Source organism: Ovis aries, chromosome 6 (genome assembly GCF_016772045.2).
Source record: "Ovis aries strain OAR_USU_Benz2616 breed Rambouillet chromosome 6, ARS-UI_Ramb_v3.0, whole genome shotgun sequence".
NCBI classification, from domain to species: Eukaryota; Metazoa; Chordata; class Mammalia; order Artiodactyla; family Bovidae; genus Ovis; species Ovis aries.
Genome location: NC_056059.1, coordinates 105,261,972 through 105,282,049, shown reverse-complemented (window position 1 = coordinate 105,282,049; position 20,078 = coordinate 105,261,972). Strand labels below are relative to the sequence as shown.

General features: G+C 43.9%; 1 protein-coding gene and 1 non-coding gene across 6 annotated transcripts in view; one reads left to right on the top strand and one right to left on the bottom strand.

The window, feature by feature from the left end:
- STX18 (syntaxin 18) overlaps positions 1–19,458 on the bottom strand; it is a 117,419-nt gene extending 97,961 nt beyond the window's left edge. For 4 of the 5 annotated variants that reach the window (XM_042251646.1, XM_060417666.1, XM_060417670.1 and 1 more), the window contains exon 1: positions 19,251–19,458. Coding sequence is in view for 3 of the 5 variants with exons in the window: in XM_060417666.1 (XP_060273649.1) it covers positions 19,251–19,418 (168 nt within the window). In the remaining 2 variants the exon portion in view is untranslated. Of the gene's footprint in view, positions 1–4,250; positions 15,204–19,250 lie in introns of those variants that run through there. The other variant, XM_060417667.1, reaches the window with a different exon arrangement.
- TRNAC-ACA (transfer RNA cysteine (anticodon ACA)) lies at positions 3,728–3,800 on the top strand. The gene has a single exon. It is a non-coding gene; the product is annotated as a tRNA-Cys (tRNA).
- Positions 19,459–20,078: the final 620 nt, after the last annotated feature.

The following is a 20,078-nucleotide window of genomic DNA, read 5'->3' as shown; positions in this document are numbered from 1 at the left end:
GTGATATAAGCCAATAAATTCCCTTCCATCACTTAAGCTAATTTGTACTGGGTTCTCTATAACTTGTAAGACTACCGATACAGTAAGTTAGTGTTTTGGGGAAGAAAATCAAGCTACACATTTGAAGAAATGCACTGAAAAAGGAAAAAAACCAGGAGAGGGCGAGAGCAGATGCCGAGTTACATCTCACCGGCAACGGGGAGAGAGGTTAACAGGGTACTCCAAAGCGCAAATGAGAGGAGATCCAAGATGCCTTCCTTTCCAGACAGCATTAATCAGTTACTTGCAGGGGCATTCTATACGGCACATTTATGAAAAGAATAAAGTTTTATAAAGAGGTAGAAAAAGAAATAAAAAATAACAAATGCTTCTTTCTGAAAAGTCCTTTATGAGAAAAAGAAAAGGCTTTGGGATAATTTAATCTAGAGAAAGCAAGTCCTAAAGGCAATTTAACTTGTTGAAGGGTTATTTATAAGGAGGTGACTAAACAGCTGTTCTCCAATTTCACAGGGGAAAGAATGAGAGGAAATTGATTTGCATTTCAGTATGAAGCAAAAGGCAGGCAAAAGGAAGAAGTGCTGGAGGGAGAACTATTAATGGTGAAAAAAACTAAATGAGAAACTGGATTTTTATGGCTTTTCAAAGATGGAAAATCACCCATGTTGATTCATTTAGCTCTGGGTCAAACTAGTAAACAAATATTTGAGAATGTTTTCGATTCATTTAGTCACATACCATGTTCTGACTGCCCACTATGGGCCAGGCGCTGGGCTGGGCGCTGGGAAAGCAAGCATGAGTAAGTTGGGTGATTATCCTGCCTAATAGCTGCAGCCCTAGCTACACCAAAGCCACTGAAGGAAATATTTAAAAGAATTTAGAAAGATGGTAACGATAACCTTGTATGCGAGACAGCAAAGAGACACAGATGTATAGAACAGTCTTTTGGACTCTGTGGGAGAGGGAGATGGTGGGATGATTTGGGAGAATGGCACTGAAACATGTATAATATCATATAAGAAACGAATCACCAGTCTAGGTTCGATGCAGGATACAGGATGCTTGGGGCTGGTGCACTGGGATGACCCAGAGAGATGGTATGGGGAGGGAGGTGGGAGGGGGGTTCGGGACTGGGAACACGTGTACACCCGTGGCAGATTCATGTTGCTGTATGGCAAAACCAATACAGTACTGTAAAGTAAAATAAAGTAAAATTAAAAAAAAAAAAAAAAGACATCCAGTCACTCGTACCCTTTCCTTTTCCATCTCCCGTGCTCAAAAGTAAATAACATAGTTTGGAAGACAATACAACGGCACTTGGAAGGCTAAGCAACGATGCAATTATCAAATAACAATATGTGAGTGCCTGTCTCTCAGCTAGACAGGATACTGCCCGATTCATCTTCACAAAGTAATGACAACAACAAAGAAACAATAACGTAAAGGCTATCATACGCTGCCCAGAGATGCTGGGCTAACGAGCAATACAGGCAGCAAATGCTCTGCATTGAGAAGAGATTCCTCTTCTGCCCTTTTAAGATGGGTAGCATATGAGTTAAGTGAAGATGGGTGAGCCGTCGAGGCAAGAGAAAGAGCAGGAGTTTCAGACAAGGAGACGAGAGCAGAAGAGCGTGTGGAGAGAGCCCCTTGATCAAAGCTGGTGGACGTTATGCAGGTATGGGGTGTAAACTGGAGAAGTGGGTGGGGCTATGCGCCTTTGAACACCTGCCAAATAACAGAATCCACCGTGTGAGGAAGGAGCAGTGCTGAACACTTCCGAGCTCAGGGACATAATGAGCATGGCACTTTCTGCACAGCGGCGTGGCTTTGAGAGAGGGTGGCGGTGTGGGAGCCCTCAGACCTGCTGTTGCCTCAGCTCAGGCTCAAGATGGTGAGGGGGCGAGCCCACGTGGTGGTAGTGGGATAGATGAGAAAGAGAGAAAATGCAAGGCCCTAGTTAACGTCACAAACAGTGCTGAGCTCCGCACCGTGTTTGCAGGGACCCAGTCTGTCCTCTTGGGCCTGAGATTTCACCAGGCAGGGGAGGCCAGCAAAAGAGAAACTGAGATGACTGCAAAAATGGCAGTCAGCGTGGCTGAGAGCCCGGGAGGCTCTGATTCCTACAATTTTAGTCACATGAGCTGAACAATAACACAAAGTCAAAATATAAACAGAAAAACCAATCCTCCCAAAATATTACCTCCTCTGTGTATCTGGGAGATGCTGATTTTTTTTTTTTTTTCCTGCCAGTTGAGTCATGGAAAAGTATAGAAGCAATGTGCGTGTACTGACTGAACTGTACCAAGTAATGAATACCAAAAAGACTTCAGAAAAGAGAGAGAGTTCTTTTTTAGGACTGAAATGTTTCCAGATTTCATCCTTTGACACAACTGAGAGACAGTCACAGATCTCCTACTTAGCCACAGATAAGTATTTAGAAGCCTTCAGAAAATTCACCACCTCTCCTGATACCTCTTTTTTTTTTCTTCCTTCCCTTAATTTAATTTTGATTTAACTTCCTCTTGTCACTGCTTGCTTACAAATCATGGCCTCTATGTCTGGAGTCAATTAGGGCTATAAAAGACCCCACCACGCCTTCATCTGGGGACTCATTTATATATATTTTCTTATTTCAAGAGGTAGAGCTAAAAGCCTGTAACTCCCAAAGTTTCCAATCGACCATCACATTCTATTCTTGGGAAAAGTATGTTTCTCTCCACAGTTAGGATGATGACTATCAAACTATACTTTGTAAGAATATTTCCTCTCCACCTGTATAAAGATGAATTGTGCTTTGGGAATTCATTTGCAAAAAATGGGTTGAGTGTGTATAATACATGCTTAATAGCAATAACACTAAAAAATCTATCATTTAAAATTAAATGTAATTTCCTTATTACTTTAATGGAATCCTTTGGAGTTGGTATTTAACTAGTCCCTCTCACATCAAGTATTCATTATATAATTCCCTCTTAATATTAGGTATATTAGGTATGTAAACTGTCCATTGACAGAATAAAAACACACATTTCATTGAAACAAAAACAGGAGAAAGGCAGGCAGATTGATTCAGAATCTGATAATGGGTTACAGATTCCATTCCAGCGCAGATTTATAGTCAGAATGCCATGAGAGCCGTTTACCACCTCTAGCCTTTCAGGTCATTTCTGGAAGAAAAGTATGAACAGCCACATCACTAGGAGAAAATCTGTTTGAGCCTAAAATCTGTGACATTTCCCTATTGTAATGTTGAGGGAGAGAGAGAAAGAGAAATATATCACCTTTAAAAGCTACCTTAAATAAAAAGGCAAAGATGAACCGTCCAACATTCTATCCAAGGGGATGAATTCCCTTTGTCATACTCGTTCAGGGTCACCCCTGAGTGGAGCTGCACTGCAATCCTGTCTATTGCTGGCTGGTACCAGACTATTTGCTAAACCCATCCTAACCTATGGGATGCTCGGCATACACAGGTAAAAAGTGCTGGGGCTGGTGGGCAGACACCTATGAGCAGACACCTGGCCCTTGTGGACACAAAGCCCGGCTATCCAGTTCCCACACCAACTCCTGCCTCTTCCAGCCCTCCAGTCTCCTGCTGGAGCCTCGCACCGACTGCACTGTCAGAAGCCAGAGAACAAGGACACCGGCCACGCACTCCATACAGACGGGCCTCCTGAGGCATGCAGAGAGGAAAGGATAGACAGGGGCCAATGGGGTGATATGCTGGGCTTCCCTGGTGGCTCAGAGGTTAAAGCATCTGCCTACAATGCAGGAGACCCAGGTTCGATCCCTGGGTCAGGAAGATCCCCTGGAGAAGGAAATGCCAACCCACTCCAGTATTCTTGCCTGGGAAATCCCATGGACGCAGGAGCCTGGTGGCCTACAGTCCACGGGGTCGCAAAGAGTGGGACACGACTGAGCGACTTCACTTCACTTTTAATGGGGTAATATAGAGCACACCCCACTGCCTACTTCTCACACTCTTTCCAGGGAAATGAGCTTCCCTCAGACTTTACCAATCCAGTGCTTTCCCCCTCCGAGAGCTTTTATCATGCGTCCCATTCTGCATCTCCTCTCTCTGTTTCTACATGTGGAAAATCTGGGAGGCCCACCTGAATGTCATCTCTTCCATAATACCTTCCCTCCAACCTTACCCAAAAGTAATCTCTCTGTTCTCTGAATTATCAAAGTTTCTCTTCTGAAGATTTCTATAATTACCTATGAGTATGTCTGATGAGTTTATTTATGACTACCTGACACTCTTGAGAGTCCCTTGGACTGCAAGGAGATCCAACCAGTCCATTCTGAAGGAGATCAGTCCTGGGATTTCTTTCGAAGGAATGATGCTGAAGCTGAAACTCCAGTACTTTGGCCACCTCATGCGAAGAGTTGACTCACTGGAAAAGACTCTGACGCTGGGAGGGACTGGGGACAGGAGGAGAAGGGGACGACAGAGGATGAGATGACTGGATGGCATCACTGACTCAATGGATATGAGATTGAGTGAACTCCGGGAGTTGGTGATGGACAGAGAGGCCTGGCATGCTGTGATTCATGGGGTCGCGAAGAGTCGGACATGACTGAGCGACTGAACTGAACTGAACTGACATCAGTATTTTTTTCATCTGTTTACTTGTTTACTCTAAGTTTTCCACTAGACGATAAGCTCCACAAAAGTAGGGATTTTTGTCTGTCTTATCTTTGCTTGGGTGGCTCAGGGGTAAAGAATCCACCTGCAGTGCAGGAGATGCAAGAGACACAGATTCGATCCCTGGGTCGGGAAGATCCCCTGGAGTAGGAAATGGCAACCCACTCCAGTATTCTTGCCTGGAGTATCCCATGGACAGAGGAGCCTGGTGGGCTACATTCCATGGGGTTGCAGAGTCAGCCATGACTAAGCACACACAGATCCCCAGGATCAAGGACAGTGCACAGCCTTATAGCAGATGCTTGATAAATATTTGTTGATTGAATGAATGCCTTCTTCTAGACTGTTAGCTTATTAATGAGCAAAATTAAAGTCTCATTCATCTTCAGAGTCCAAAGAGCAATCTAAGTGCCTTCCTTGTTTATGGGCAGATACTCAATAGATATGTCAACCCACTCCAGTATTCTTGCCTGGAGAATCCCATGGACGGAGGAGCTTGGTGGGCTACAGTCCACAGGACACAAAGAGTTGGACATGACTGAGCGACTTCACTTTCACTTTCACTCAACAGATATAAGCTGATAATAAAGCAGTTGCCATTTAATGAGTATCTCTAATGTATCACATACAATGCTGGCAGTTTTACATGAAATATCTCATTCAGTCCTCACAACAACTCTAAAATAGGTAGTGTGGCAGAGCTGTGCCTTCAGGATGAAGGCTCTCATTCCCCCAACCTCCATAAAAACTGCTTGTTGATGCCTCACAGCTGAGTCTCTCTCAAGGCACTGTTTTCAGCAGAATGAAGCTGCCCCACCCAATTCAAAGGCCTCTCCCTGGGGGAAGCCCTCTCCCTGGGGGAAGCCCTCTCCCTGGGGGAAGCCTTCATCCAATGACTGACCAGTGGTTCCAAAGGCCTGGGCCTTTGCCTCACCTCAACGTTTCTGGAAAGTCATCTCAGCTTGAGTCCTCCATGGGACTCACTGTTGAATAAACAAATAAATAACAAAAAACTGTCCCAACAACAGAAAGGGGAATTATACTTTCTCAGACTCTTGCCTGGAAAATCCCATGGACGGAGGAGCCTGGTAGGCTGCAGTCCATGGGGTCGCTAAGAGTCGGACACGACTGAGCGACTTTACTTTCACTTTTGACTTTCATGCATCAGAGACGGAAATGGCAACCCACTCCAGTATTCTTGCCTGGAGAATCCCAGGGACAGAGGAGCCTAATGGGCTGCCGTCGCACAGAGTCGGACACGACTGAAGCAACTTAGCAGCAGCAGCAGATGTATATAATATATAAATTGTATATATAATGTATAAAAATCCTTCCTTCTCAATGATTTCACTAACTAAAACCACATCCCTTTTCCCCTTTGCCCCAAAACAGACCTCAACACTGCCTCTAAGAAATACAATTGTTGACTAAAAAAAGAGTTTGCTTTGGAGGTAGCTGTATTTCCCCAAATGCTAGTCAGGCACTTTCAAATACCTGGGATTTATAGAGCAAAACACGCTCCCAAAGACAGCAGATGATATGACAATATGCTAGGAGAAAACCACCAGAGATCCGGCCTGCGCAACGCCAAGTGGAGCCCAGCTCCAAAGTCCCAGCACAGCACTCACATGCACACACAGTCCTGTACTGAGAGGTGTGTGCATGGAGAGGTGGCAGGAGATGTCAGGAATGGGGCGCAAGCCCATCAAGGTGACACCACCCTGGGCAGGGACTTAACCTCCTGAACCTTGGTTTCTTTATGAGTAAAGGAACCTAACTTGCAAGGATAGCCAACCAAATGATAAAGCTCTTAGCAGAGTGCCAGCTAGCATAGGTGCTCAACAAGTGGTAGCTATTATTATCGGTTTATTATTTTTTAGAATAACAACCAGAAAGCTAAGACATCAATGGAACATTTGTGGATGATTTTCTTGTACAGGTTAAGAAAGTCCCAACTGAAAATCCAGCTAAGTTACAGGAAAATTACTCCCTTTACAAAAGATTTACCACAGACTCCCTTTAAACAGGGGCCCTCTCTATTGTGCATTTAATATATAATTAGATACTGCTTATTCATGACATTTTTCCAATCAAAAGATATTAATTCTTTTCCATTTCCTTTCACAGCAAATAAAAACTCATCAGCCTGGAAGTTTACTTGTTCTGTTTCATTTCTCATTTCAGTAGTAATATGTGCTCATTAAAGAAATTCAGGAAGATAGAAACAGAAAAATAAATCACTCATCATCTCATTAGCCAGCAAAAGCCATTGTTAACATTTCAGTGTATTCTCTTCTAATCAATATTTGCATGCCTAGAGCTTTTTGATTTGGTATATAAAGTTTTAATTGTGTGTGGTTTGGGTAGTAACTTTTTAGTATGAGCATTTCTTCTCATGCCATGACAAACTCTTCAGTATGCATATTTACCCAATAGTTTCTTATACTTGGGAATAATGCTATAATGTCTCAGTGTAAAGGTCTCGTGAGAGCTGCCATCATCAAAATCAATGCCATTATTAAGTCCAGTGCTATGAATTTTTAAACTCAGAAAGACCTCCTGCTTTTAGAAGATAGGTTAATTTTTGTTTTCTTCAGTTTGGCTTTTACAAGTAAATCTTTAGTCCACCTAGAAATTTAATGTGTGCACAGTAAAAGATAAGGACCTTAAAAAAAAGCCTTTTTTGCAGAGTGCTAACCAATTATCCCCAAATCACTGAATGAACCTTTTTATTATAAATCTTACTGATGTACAATACAAGATAAAAATTACACACACACAAATAAATCATATATGATCCATACATGTATACATTCAGCTTTGGCTTTAAAATGTTTTAATATTTGGTAAGGCTAGGACACCGACCCCAACATGTATACTCTTCCTCAAAAAATTAATTAGCTATTTACACACATCTTCTTTTCTAGATGAATTTCAAAGCAACGTTCTAGACAAATTTCAGAACGACTTTCTGTTGGAATTTAGGTTAAAGCCGCACTAAACCTGCAAATTAATTTAGGAATAACTGATGTCTTTATAGTACTTCCTCCCTTCCACATATACAATATGTGTTTCTATTTATTCAAGTTTTCTCTCTCTACAAAACTGTGAAGTTTTCTTCAAATGAGGTATTTACATTGCTTATTAAGGTTATTTCTAGACATGCTTTTTGTTACTACCTTAAATAATCCCAGGGACGGGGGAGCCTGGTGGGCTGCCGTCTATGGGGTTGAACAGAGTCAGACACGACTGAAGTGACTTAGTAGTAGTAGTAGTAAATGATTTTACTGGATTGTAAGTGGTCATTAGATTTGGATGGCCACTGATTTTTGTACATTTATTCTGTATAAAAGCTCAGGAGGCCTTCTATAGTCTGTAGGCCATAAAGCACCTCCCCAGGTTTGTTTCACGCCACCGACCAAGAAGCAGCTACCTGGCCCAGTTATCCAGTGTCCTTACTGTCACTGAAACGCACCACACTCATGCTCACCATCTACCAGTTTTACTTGCCCTTCAAGGCTCCGGTCTCACGCCAAAGTTTTCCTGATTAGCCTGCCCCTCATTACCACCTACCTACCCCTACCCCTTTTCTATTCCCCCGACCCCCAGCACCAAAATAAGTTCTAATACACGTAACATTTTCCCCCAAATTAGGGATAATTTTCTTATCATATTAGGGCATCCTATTCTTTATATTTGAGAAAAGATTAAACAGAAAACAAGTGAAATGATATACATTTTTGCCTTTCATCTTGAGAGTTTATAAATTTGAAACAAATTTGGTAAAAATGTACTATTTGTTTAAAATAGTGATAAACTAAAAGCAGCCTAAATATCTTCCAACAGTGATTCAGGTAAATAAATTACAGAATATAATTATTCTTTTAGGTAAGATATTTTTACTCTGTAGTGTTATTTTTAATGGTTATGCAGCCAAATAAATTGGCAGCAAGAACAATATGTACTGACATAGAAAAAATTTCACAATATGTTATTAGGTAAGGGTGGCAAAAAAGTACAAAAAACATCTTCACGACCCAGATAATCACAAAAGTGTGATCACTCACACTCACCTAGAGCCAGACATCCTGGAATGTGAAGTGGGTCTTAGAAAGCATCACTACGAACAAAGCTAGTGGAGGGGATGGAATTCCAGTTGAGCTATTTCAAATCCTGAAAGATGATGCTGTGAAAGTGCTGCACTCAATATGCCAGCACATTTGGAAAACTCCAGCAGTGGCCACAGGACTGGAAAATGTCAGCTTTCATTCCAATCCCAAAGAAAGGCAATGCCAAAGAATGCTCAAACTACCGCACAATTGTACTCATCTCACATGCTAGTAAAGTAATGCTCAAAATTCTCCAAGCCAGACCTCGGCAATATGTGAACCGTGAACTTCCAGATGTTCAAGCTGGTTCTAAAAAAGGCAGAGGAACCAGAGATCAAATTGCCAACATCCGCTGGATCATGGAAAAGCAAGAGAGTTCCAGAAAAACATCTATTTCTGCTTTATTGACTATGCCAAAGCCTTTGACTGTGTAGATCACAATAAACTGTGGAAAATTCTGAAAGAGATGGGAATACCAGACCACCCAACCAGCCTCTTGAGAAACCTATATGCAGGTCAGGAAAGAACTGCACATGGAACAACAGCCTGGTTCCAAATAGGAAAAGGAGTACGTCAAGACTGTATATTGTCACTCTGCTTATTTAACTTCTATGCAGAGTACATCATGAGAAACACTGGGCTGGAAGAAGCACAAGCTGGAATCAAGATTGCTGGGAGAAAGATCAATAACCTCAGATATGCAGATGACACCACCCTTATGGCAGAAAGTGAAGAGGAACTAAAAGCCTCTTGATGAAAGTGAAAGAGGAGAGTGAAAAAGTTGGCTGACAGCTCAACATTCAGAAAATGAAGATCATGGCATCTGCTCCCATCACTTCATGGGAAATAGAGGGAAAACAGTGGAAACAGTGTCAGACTTGTTTTGGGGGGCTCCAAAATCACTGCAGATGGTGAATGCAGCCATGAAATTAAAAGACGCTTACTCCTTGGAAGGAAAGTTATGACCAACCTAGACAGTATATTCAAAAGCAGAGACATTACTTTGCCAACAAAGGTCCGTCTAGTCAAGGCTATGGTTTTCCTGTGGTCATGTATGGATGTGAGAGTTGGACTGTGAAGAAGGCTGAGCACCAAAGAATTGATGCTTTTGAACTGTGGTATTGGAGAAGACTCTTGAGAGTCCCTTGGACTGCAAGGAGATCCAACCAGTCCATTCTGAAGGAGATCAACCCTAGGTGTTCACTGGAAGGACTGATGCTAAAGCTGAAACTCCAATACTTTGGCCACCTCATGTGAAGAGCTGACTCATTGGAAAAGACTCTGATGCTGGTAAGGATTGGGGGCAGGAGGAGAAGAGGACGACAGAGGATGAGATGACTGGATGGCATCACTGACTCAATGGATATGAGATTGAGTGAACTCCAGGAGTTGGTGATGGACAGGGAGGCCTGGTGTGCTGAGATTCATGAGGTCACAAAGAGATGGACATGACTCAGCGACTGAACTGAACTGAACTGAAAGAAGGCAAGATAAGACAAAAAAAAGTTGGAGCGGGGGGCAGAAAACAGTATTGTAGAAAAATTCTGTTTTTTTTTTTTAATAAGAAAAATGTCTGAAAAAAATATATACCAAAATTAAAACAGTGGTTATTTCTGGCCATAAGAAGTATATGTGAACTTCACTTTCTTTTCTATTCTGTTCAATGAGCATTTACTATTTTTATAGTCAGATTTCAAAATCAGTCAACTTCAAAAACATACCCCACTGATAAAACCCATTACAAGAGTACATAATCACTACTAAATCAAATACATTCATGGAAACATACCAAATGAGAACTCTGAAAAAAATTTTTTTTCTTTTAATCTAGGTGAAAAATTCGAAGTACACAGAAAGTCAGGGAGGAATATCATCAGGTGCTGTAAAAAGCATTTAAAAATATATTCTGGGACTTTCAGAAAGAAGAGTACTGATCATGGAAAGATTCTTAACGATGATCTAGTGAAAGTTCCTCATTAAACAAACAAGTAAAGCGGGGGGAAAAAAAGCAAACAAAAAAAAACAAAAATAGAGGTTAGGTGAGTTCTCCAAGATCAGATAATTAATTACTGGCAAAGTCCGAACGTATTTATAACTCAAAACTTATGCTTTTTAATTCCTTTCTCAATTTCTCCCAGCCAAGATATGCACCAACCTGTCATTTCTACTTAGGCTACAAAAAAACAAACGTTGATTTTAACCAGGATTTTCTTATCGTGTGTCCAAAAAAGTGAACAGGAATGTGTATAATATTATGAAATGAAAAGACTCACTTCTCTTGGTTAAATATAGCTTACGAGCTCTGTAAGAAAGTTCTGACAAATAGGCGTATGTTAGACTGTGGCAAGTAGAGGGCAGATTCTAGTATTTATAGACTCTGAGAACCTGAAAGTCAGGAAGAAAAAAGTACTGCTGAGTTTAAAATTACAAGTGTGCGGCAAGCTTTTCATAGCCGAGTTATATGAGTTCATTCAACACATTATACTTTCACGTCTCTGGTTTATTCACTTTCTTTTAGACGGTTCAGACGGGGCCTCTTCTTACATCAATTTTAAAGTTAATATGTTTAAAACACAGTAAGTTTTTCATAACACAAGCCATAATTAACCATTGTAAACGTCACTGTTTCTTTGCCCACCAGAGGGAGCCCATAAAGATTTCCACGTAACAAGAAACCTCAAACATCAAGTTCATATGAATACTAGAATTATATTATTCATAACACAATCAACATTGTAAAATAACTTAATAATATTATACTTCTATCCCTCTAAACAGAGAAAAATTAATTGAGATCAGGTATGTAAAGCCCTCAGCAGAGTTCCGGACCTATAGAAGCTCAAAAATAACTGACTTTCTAAAATTTGGATCCTTCTGAGTATTAGTTATAGCATTCAAAGTAAATGAACAATCTAGTATTCTGTCTTGTACACAAGCTGGTGTGAGCTCTGCTGATACCTGCCCTGAAAATGGTTCTTTCCTTGGTACGTTGACAAATCTCAAGTCTCAAGTTCTGGTTCTCAAGTCTGCAAGACAGAATCAGACCCTGGACAGGAAGAATTCATTCGAAAGGTCACCCTGAGAGGACCTGCTTGGGCAGCCCTATCCTAGGAGGTGATACACTGAACTGTTTACCTGCCAATGACAAATTGAGAAAAGAGGGAGCTCTTTGACCCTTTCCAGATTTTTCTTGGAATAAAGAAGAAAGTTAACTGATGGACTATCCCTGAGAATCAAACTTCTACAATATGCATGTCGAATACATAAGTGATACTATCATTACCACAAAGATGAATTTCTTTCAAGAATAAAGAGAGCACAACTGAGAATAAGTCTGTATAAGATCCTGGAGTCTAAATGTGAAAGTCGCTCAGTCGTGTCCGACTCTTTGCCACTCCATGGACTAAACAGTCCATGGAATTCTCCAGGCCAGAATACTGGAGTGGGTAGCCTTTCCCTTCTCCAGGGGATCTTCCCAACCCAGGGATGGAACCCAGCATTGCAGGCGGATTCTTTACCAGCTGAGCCACAAGGGGAGCCCCTACTGGGCCCTGCTGAATAGCCCATCTGCAGTCTGGCGCTGAGAACTTGCCTTGGGTCTGCCACCATAATGAGGCACAGCATTCGCTGGGCTTGCGAGGTAATGGCTGGGCACATGTACTAGGTGTCTATTTTAAAGATTCAATCATCTCCAAGTTCTAAGTATGACAAAACTAGAGGACCCCACTTGGTTCCAGCTATGCTCTCCAATCCAGCTTTTCCAAGAAGCAATGCCACTGGGGAGTCACCCACCACCTGTTGTCTCAATGGGCTTCCCTGGTGGCTCAGCGGTAAAGAATCCACCTGCAATGCAGGGGACCTGGGTTCGATCCCAAGGTCAGGAAGATCCCCTGAAGAAGGGAATGGCAGCCCACTCCAGTATTCTTGCCTGGAGAATTCCATGGACAGAGGAGCCTGGTGGGCTACAGTCCATGGAGTCACAAAGAGTCGGACACTAGAAAGCTGGGAATTGTTCTACCTCTTCTTTCTAACCCCACCAACTGCTACATTTTTAAAAGATCGACTTTCTAGATATCTCCTTCATCCAGTCATTACTCCATCCACTAGCTCATCAGCTCTCACCTGGATCACGGCAATAGCCTCCTAATGAGCTTTTCTATGTCAGTCATGTTAACATTCCAAACCCATCTGCAATATTGCTGATCATCTTAAAATACAAATATGAACTCTCCTGCCTCTGCTCACACTGCTTAGAATGTAAAGTCCAAAGTCCTCAGCATAGGTCTGGCCAACGTTCTATCTGTCACTATAGCACAAAACTATCCACAGCCTAAAATGAATATGATCGCATTCCATTGAAACCTCATTTATAAAAACTGGCTGCGGCTGGATATGGCCTGTGGCCCAAAGCTGATCGCTCTAACCTCATCCAGCACAGCCTCTTCTCCTGCCTCCCCGCCCCTCTCCCAGGCCCCCAGGAAAGGACTCCAGCTGCACCAGCATTCCCCCTGCTCCCCTAGTCACCCTGCCCTTGAACACCAACGCCCTTGCTCACAGTCCCCCCTCTGCTAGGAAGGCGATTCAATCCGCTTCCTTTGTCTGGTAGAATGGCTCTTGTCTTCAAAGTCCAGTTTGTTTTTCCACTGATTCTCCCTCAAGGAGCTTTAGTTGCCCTTCATCTGTATTTCCTAAAAGCCAGGACATAGATGTCATAACTTTTTAATGTCCTCACAATGACTGACACGTATCAGGAGTCTAATGATTACAGGAGATAGAATAAACCAATTAGTATTGAATAAATGTAATTTTAATAGCTACAGTCTTCATAAGCCCTGGAAAAATTCGTAAGTGCAGTCCCCACAAAGGATTCACTATTTATGTCATGAAAAGTCTCTGGCACTGAGTCCCACTTACAGTTTACACTTGGTTATTAAGATCCATAAAAACACAGCATCATGAAGTTAAAAGAGGCCCTGAAGAACATTAACACAGTGAGACTGTGTCTCTCTGAGCCCTACAGGTGGTTCCAAAGAGGATCCTCAAGGAGAAGGGGTGGGACGGTGGAGAGGCAGCTGACTAATTAACTTCTCTTTTCCCAGCCCTCTCATCCCAGCCTTAGAGAAAACAGCTCTTTATATCAGTTGCAAAAGGACTTCTACATTAATTTTTAAAAAGTCTATATGATTTAACAGACTCTGTTTGGAGCCTGCCTCCTAAATCCACACTGTCTCCTGATCTATTCCTGTCCTGTGAGGCCCTATCTCAAGCTTCTCACTGCAGCACCTGTTGCCTGATACTGCTTCTTTGAACATGCTCTCCTCCACTGGCACTCTATTTAAGTAGAACTACACTCAGTCCTTGAATAAAGTCTATTTCCAGCTACTCTGGATAACAATAATAATACTCTGGATAATAATCCTGTTCCCAGCTTCACTTATGGCTCCAAAGACTGGCACACAAGGTCAACACTACATCTCAGAAGAAAACTGAGAAGGACCGGGGTATCAATGTTTGGTGTTACAGTTTTCACGTCTACTTGAGTTGTTGTGGTATTTATGTGTCCGCTTCTCCATTTGACTATAAACTCCCTGAGGCAGGAATGAAATCTTAATAATAAAAGCTACTATTTATTCAATGTTTACTCCAGACACTGGATTAAGTTTATGTGTGTGCATGTCAGTCACTCAGTAATATCCGACTCTTTGAAACCCCGTGGACTGTGACCCACCAGGCTGCTCTGTCCACAGTATTTCCGAGGTAAGAATACTGGAGTGGGTTGCCATTTCCTCCTTCAGGGGATCTTCCCAACCCAGAGATGGAACCCGAGTCTCCTGCATTGCAGGCAGATTCCTTACCATCTGAGCCACAAGGGAAGCCCCTAAGTGTGTACACACATGCTATATAATATTAAGGAATCATGTTAGGCTCACACATTTTCTGGAATTGGAAGGAGCCTTAGACAGAGATCAACCAGCTCCAAAATTCAAAGCAAAGTAACACAGTAAATAACATTCATTCATTAATTCAAGAAACATTTACTGAGAGCCTATCCTGTACTGCTCTAAAACCTAAGGAGTCTTTGTTTTCATGAAGTATATGTTCCAGTGGATAAACAGGTCGATGGATACATAGTATGTTAAATAATAAGAATAAAGCAGAGTAAAAAAGAGAAAAAGGATGCTCTTTCACACAGGGCAGTGGAGGAAGGGATCACTGAGGAAACACATAAGCAGAGGCCTAAAGACCAAATTACGTGGCATCTGGGAGAGAAGCGCTCCAGGTCGAGGGAACACGCACAAAGGTCCTGAGGTGGGGATGTGCCTGGAGGGTGTGAGGAGAGCAAGGAGGTCAGGGCAGCTGGAGCAGGGTAAGAGGAGAGGCGCTCGGGGCAGCAGCAGGGAGCAGACCATTTGCCTTTGGGCTGCCGCAAGAAGTCTGATTTGAAGTCAGGAACTCAAGATAATGTACTCCTACAAAAAGAAAAAATAAGCGACACTTGGCTTTCACAAAAGCAATGTATAATGAACACAGAAAAACTCATCTGCATGCTTAATCTGAAAACAGAACTCCCAACAAATCCTCAGAGCCGATGTTTATCTCCTCTGCTTTATAAGAAATTGTTACAGTCATGGCCAAGCTGTCAGTTTTACCAAGGTGGACACTGAGGCGCAGAAAGACTAGGCTGTCTGCCCCTCGTGGCTGAACGTGGGCCAGGACACAGGTCTCTTGACGTCATGTAGGCTGGCTCCTGCTGTTCACGCACACTCAGTTTGGCTGCTTAGAGGTGTCTTGGTTTACTGCATGTTGCTTCCCCTGGCCTCTGTAACTTTAATAAATTAGAAAGAGAATGAAAGACCTGCCCCCTAGGAGACACCTCCGGACACATTCCCGCATGAAGCCTGTCATTACAAACTCCCACAATTCTAGTTTTTTCTTCCCCACGGAGCGGAAGACCAGGCACGTAACGTGAAAGCAGGTCAGGCACTGTGCTAGGGGCTAGAAGGAACATCTGTGTTGGTTTTGCCTGCCCAGTATCCCTTATTCCCTGATTTTTAGACACAGTACTCCCTTTTCCAAGGTTCTGGTGGGACAGCCATCACAGCATTCAAGCCATAAGGAGGGCTTCCCTGATGGCTCGGACGCTGAAGAATCTGCCTGCTATGCAGGAGACCTGGGTTCATTCCCTGGGTCGGCAAGATCCCCTGGAGAAGGGAACGGCAACCCACTCCAGTATCCTTGCTGGAAGAATCCATGGACAGAGAAGCCTGGTGGCCTACAGTCCATGGGGGTCACAAAGAGTCAGACACGAGTGAATGACTTTCTAATGAGGGCTCGGGACCCAAGTAGAACCAACTAGAGCCCTTTTCTGGAGTTTTATGGATAAGAGCTAAAGAAAGAAGCTCCTCCCTATGTTTCCCAGGTATATAAGCCAAAATATTCCTGTTTTCCTCAGGTTGGTTTACACAGTGCTGGGTGTTCAGTTGCTCAGTCACATCTGACTCTTAGTGCAACCCCATGGACTGTAGCCCACCAGGCTCCTCTGTCCCTGGGATTTTCCAGGCAAGAATACTGGCGTGGGTTGCCATTTCCTCCTCCAGGTAGTTTACAAGAAGCTACCCTTACTTGCAACCAGAACATGTCACACTCATGCAAGCACTTGCACACCTTTTCTCATTTCATCTGCATAACCACCTTATCAACTTGCTATGACTCAGTCTATTTTAGAAGTGAGGAAATTGAGGTTAAATAACTTTCCCAAGGTCTTGCAATAAATAAGAAGCATTCAAATTCAGGACTTTCTGCTCCAAATCTTATTCAGTATCCAGTCATGAATTCAGTATTAATTCAGGAAGAAGAAACTCAGCTAAGGAATTTTTGCTTTAAAATTAGAGTGGAAATGCATGTATGGGATGGGAAATAAACAACATTCAACTGGGGTCAAAGGACCTGGCTTCTTCCACTGGCTCTGCCCTTTGACCTCATTAATTATTACTCTGGGCAAGGCATTTTACTTACCTGAGTATTAGTTTGCCCATCTACAAAATGAGAAGCCTGAACACAAACTTCAAGTCCTTTTAAGTACTAAAAAGAAAAAAAGTCCATGGTTCTGCCTTAGGCACACAGATTCTATTTTTACTATTAATATATATTAGATAGGATGTCAGTAAATTTCAACTTGAATGTCAGATCCAACAACTGGTAATAGCTGCCTGGGGCAGTGTTGCACGGGATTCTGAGCAATAGGGATCTGCTGGGAAATTAACACCAGCTTCCACAGTCCCAGGGATGGGGGGAGAGAGGAAGAGCTGCCCGCTTGCCGCACATTTGCTATCGCCAATAGCTTCACCTTGACAGAGGAAAGCTGCCGTCTCCTCTAGTGCTGCTATTAGCACGTGCACAGGGTTTTCAGGCTCCTTCATGAACTGACTTGGTTTCCCTTTGCAAGAAAGAATGAAAGTGCAAGACAGGTAAGTGGTGTAAGGGACAAAGTTTCAAGACACTGATGAAAATACGTCTAAATGGCCTACCTGGAATCAGGGTAGGGGGTGAAGAGCAACAATAATAATAATTATAGCTCTTTACAATATGTACAATGTCTCATAAGATCCTAATAATTAGCTTGCCAGTAGGGTATTATCATGCCCATTTTATAGAAAGGGGATGTGAGACACAGGTAACAGGACTTGCCCCAGTCACCCACTTCTAAGTAGCAGACTAGAATACAGTTCTAAATTCAAGACCCAGTTTCTACTCCCAAGATCCCCATTAACCCCACAGTCCAAATGAGTCAAGCTCCTGTTGCCAAGAGCCATAATTATCACTGTTTGGAATTGTTCAGCTATGAAAAATTCCTCCTCCCAGAATCTGAAATGCCATTACTAATCTGTAATTCAACCAGTAGACACACACTGAGTATAAATAAGTTGAGCATAACGTTACCTAGCTTCACACCTTTGTGCACATGCTTCTCTTAGCCTCAGAGGCCCTTCTCCACCCTGTCTGCACTGGAACCAACTACTCTTCCTACAAGATTTGTTTCAGGCATCATCTCCTCTGTAAAGCCTCTCTTGGCCCTGAGGTTTAACTGAACACACTTTCCTTTGTGTCCCACATGACATGTACAGGGCTTTGCGACATTTCTTTTGGTAATATGTCTGCCCACCATTCCTTTTAAATCACATTATTCTAACACAATGGTGGTCAGAAAGTAGGCACTTAATAGATGCTTTCTGACGGACTAAATATATACATCTGGACCAACTTTCCTTCCAAGGCTTGAATATCCTTTGCAAACTGCCACTCCCTAATTCATGCATACATACATTCATTGAAAACTGTGACTGTCTGCAAAGTACCAGACACTGCATGCACTGTGTATCAAACAGAAGTGGATTTACCAAGAAGTTTAAGCCTCAGGGCCCCTCCCTTGCACCTCCCAAAGCTCTGAACCTTTTATTGTGATTTTGGATTTTTATTTCTTAAAGAGAACAGACAGACCTGTATAAGCTTCAAGCTCCACAAAAACTAGATCCATTCTTGGTGGCAAGGATACAAAAGTGAACCTGGCAAACTTTCTCTCTCCCCTTACAGAGTTTCCAGTGTAGCGGGGAAGACAGACAACCATTTGTTCATTCATTCCTTCAACAAACACTTACTAGGCAATGTTAGGAGTCAGGCTTTGGGGATTCTGCGGTGAAGTCAACACTGTTCCTGCCCTTAAGGAGTAGGTCACGGCTCTCCTGAACGTAAGTCGGCTGTGTTCAGGAACCAGAAAGGAGTTTAGATGACTGGAATAGAGCATGCTTGTGAACGATCACCCTAAACTAGACGGTTCCTAGCCTGAGTCTTGATCTATTGCGAGAAGCTAGGGGAAGTGAGAGATCAGTTGAACGCGACCTGTGATCTCAAGGCGGGGCAGGGAAGGTGAAGGCGATGAGACGAGTAAACCAAAGAAGTAATACACCGTAGTCAGTGCTGCGACAGGAAAGCAGAGGACTATGGGGGAAGCCTCGCCGGCGCTCAGGTCTGCAGAGTGACAGCGAAATCACTACCTCACGAAGCAGCCCATGAACTTGACAGAGTTCCGAGTTTCCAACATGCGTCCCCATTCTTCGACCCAAAGTGAAGTTCGCTCTTTGCGAGCCCATGAACTGTAGCCTACCAGGCTCGCTCCTCCGTCCATGGAATTTTCCAGGCAAGAATACTGGAGTGGGTTGCCATTTTCCCTTCTCCAGGGGATCTTCCCGACCCTGGGATCGAACCTGGGTCCTCCCGCATTGCAGGCAGACACTTTACCGTCTGAGCACCAGGGAAGACCCAAGATTGTTCGTTTCCCGAGACAGCCGTCAGCTCTCCGGGACCAACTCTCCCGCCCCACTCTTCATACCACCTTCCCCAGGCTCTTTGACACACTGTTCTACCAGACACAGACAGCCCGGATTGGGGGTCCGCGCCCCCTGCTATCCAGCCCGCCGTTTCCATAGCAACCAGCTCACCACTTCGCGCGCTCGGCTGGAGAAGTCGCCCTTGGGCCTGGGGCTCCGGCGAAACAGCTCGTCGCGGCTGCCCTCCACCCCGCCGCCCACTGCCACTCCCAGTGCTTTGTTGCGCGTCTTCACGGTCTTGACGCTGGCCCTGAACAGCAGTGTGATGTCCACCGCCATGGCGACCCGCACCCACTCTTGCCCCACCAAGCCGGCCCACGTCAGCAGCCGGCGACCGCGGCGCGACGACCCGGCGGCTGGAGGACGGTTCCGTTGCCCGCACCCCTCCGCCCGACAACAGCGACGCGAGAAAAATAGTTCCGATTCGAGCGGGGCTGCCGCGGAGAAAGGAGAAAGGTTCCGGCCTCCGGCCGCGGGCGTGGACCGATTCCCTCGCCGAAGATCACACTAGCGCCAGTTTTCCCTCCCGGCAAACCTCGGCGGACTTGGCTGCGCGAGGAAAGGTCCCGGAGTCCCGAGTTCCCCGAGCCCGCTTGCGTCGTGCAGGCCCCGGGAGCTAGGGGATCGGGAAGCTGGATCCCTTCTCGTGGCTCCGGGCGTTGCCTGAGCCCGGCCGCGCAGGTTGCCGGGGTACGGGAGGCGACCCAGCCTGACTCAGACCTCATCGACCCACCTTGTGCGGGACGGAAGCTCATAGATGGTGACCACCTGGGTGCAGTAAGTGGTAGGGCAGATCAGGTGTGCAGGGCACAGCGCTAGAGGTCTTTCTTTTCTAGTCTTCACCCACCTGATCTGTAAAGTGAAGCCAGCACCTTCCTCAGTGTTAGTGTGAAAGTTAAGCGAGATAACACGTGCACTGTTTTGGCATTGCTTGAAATA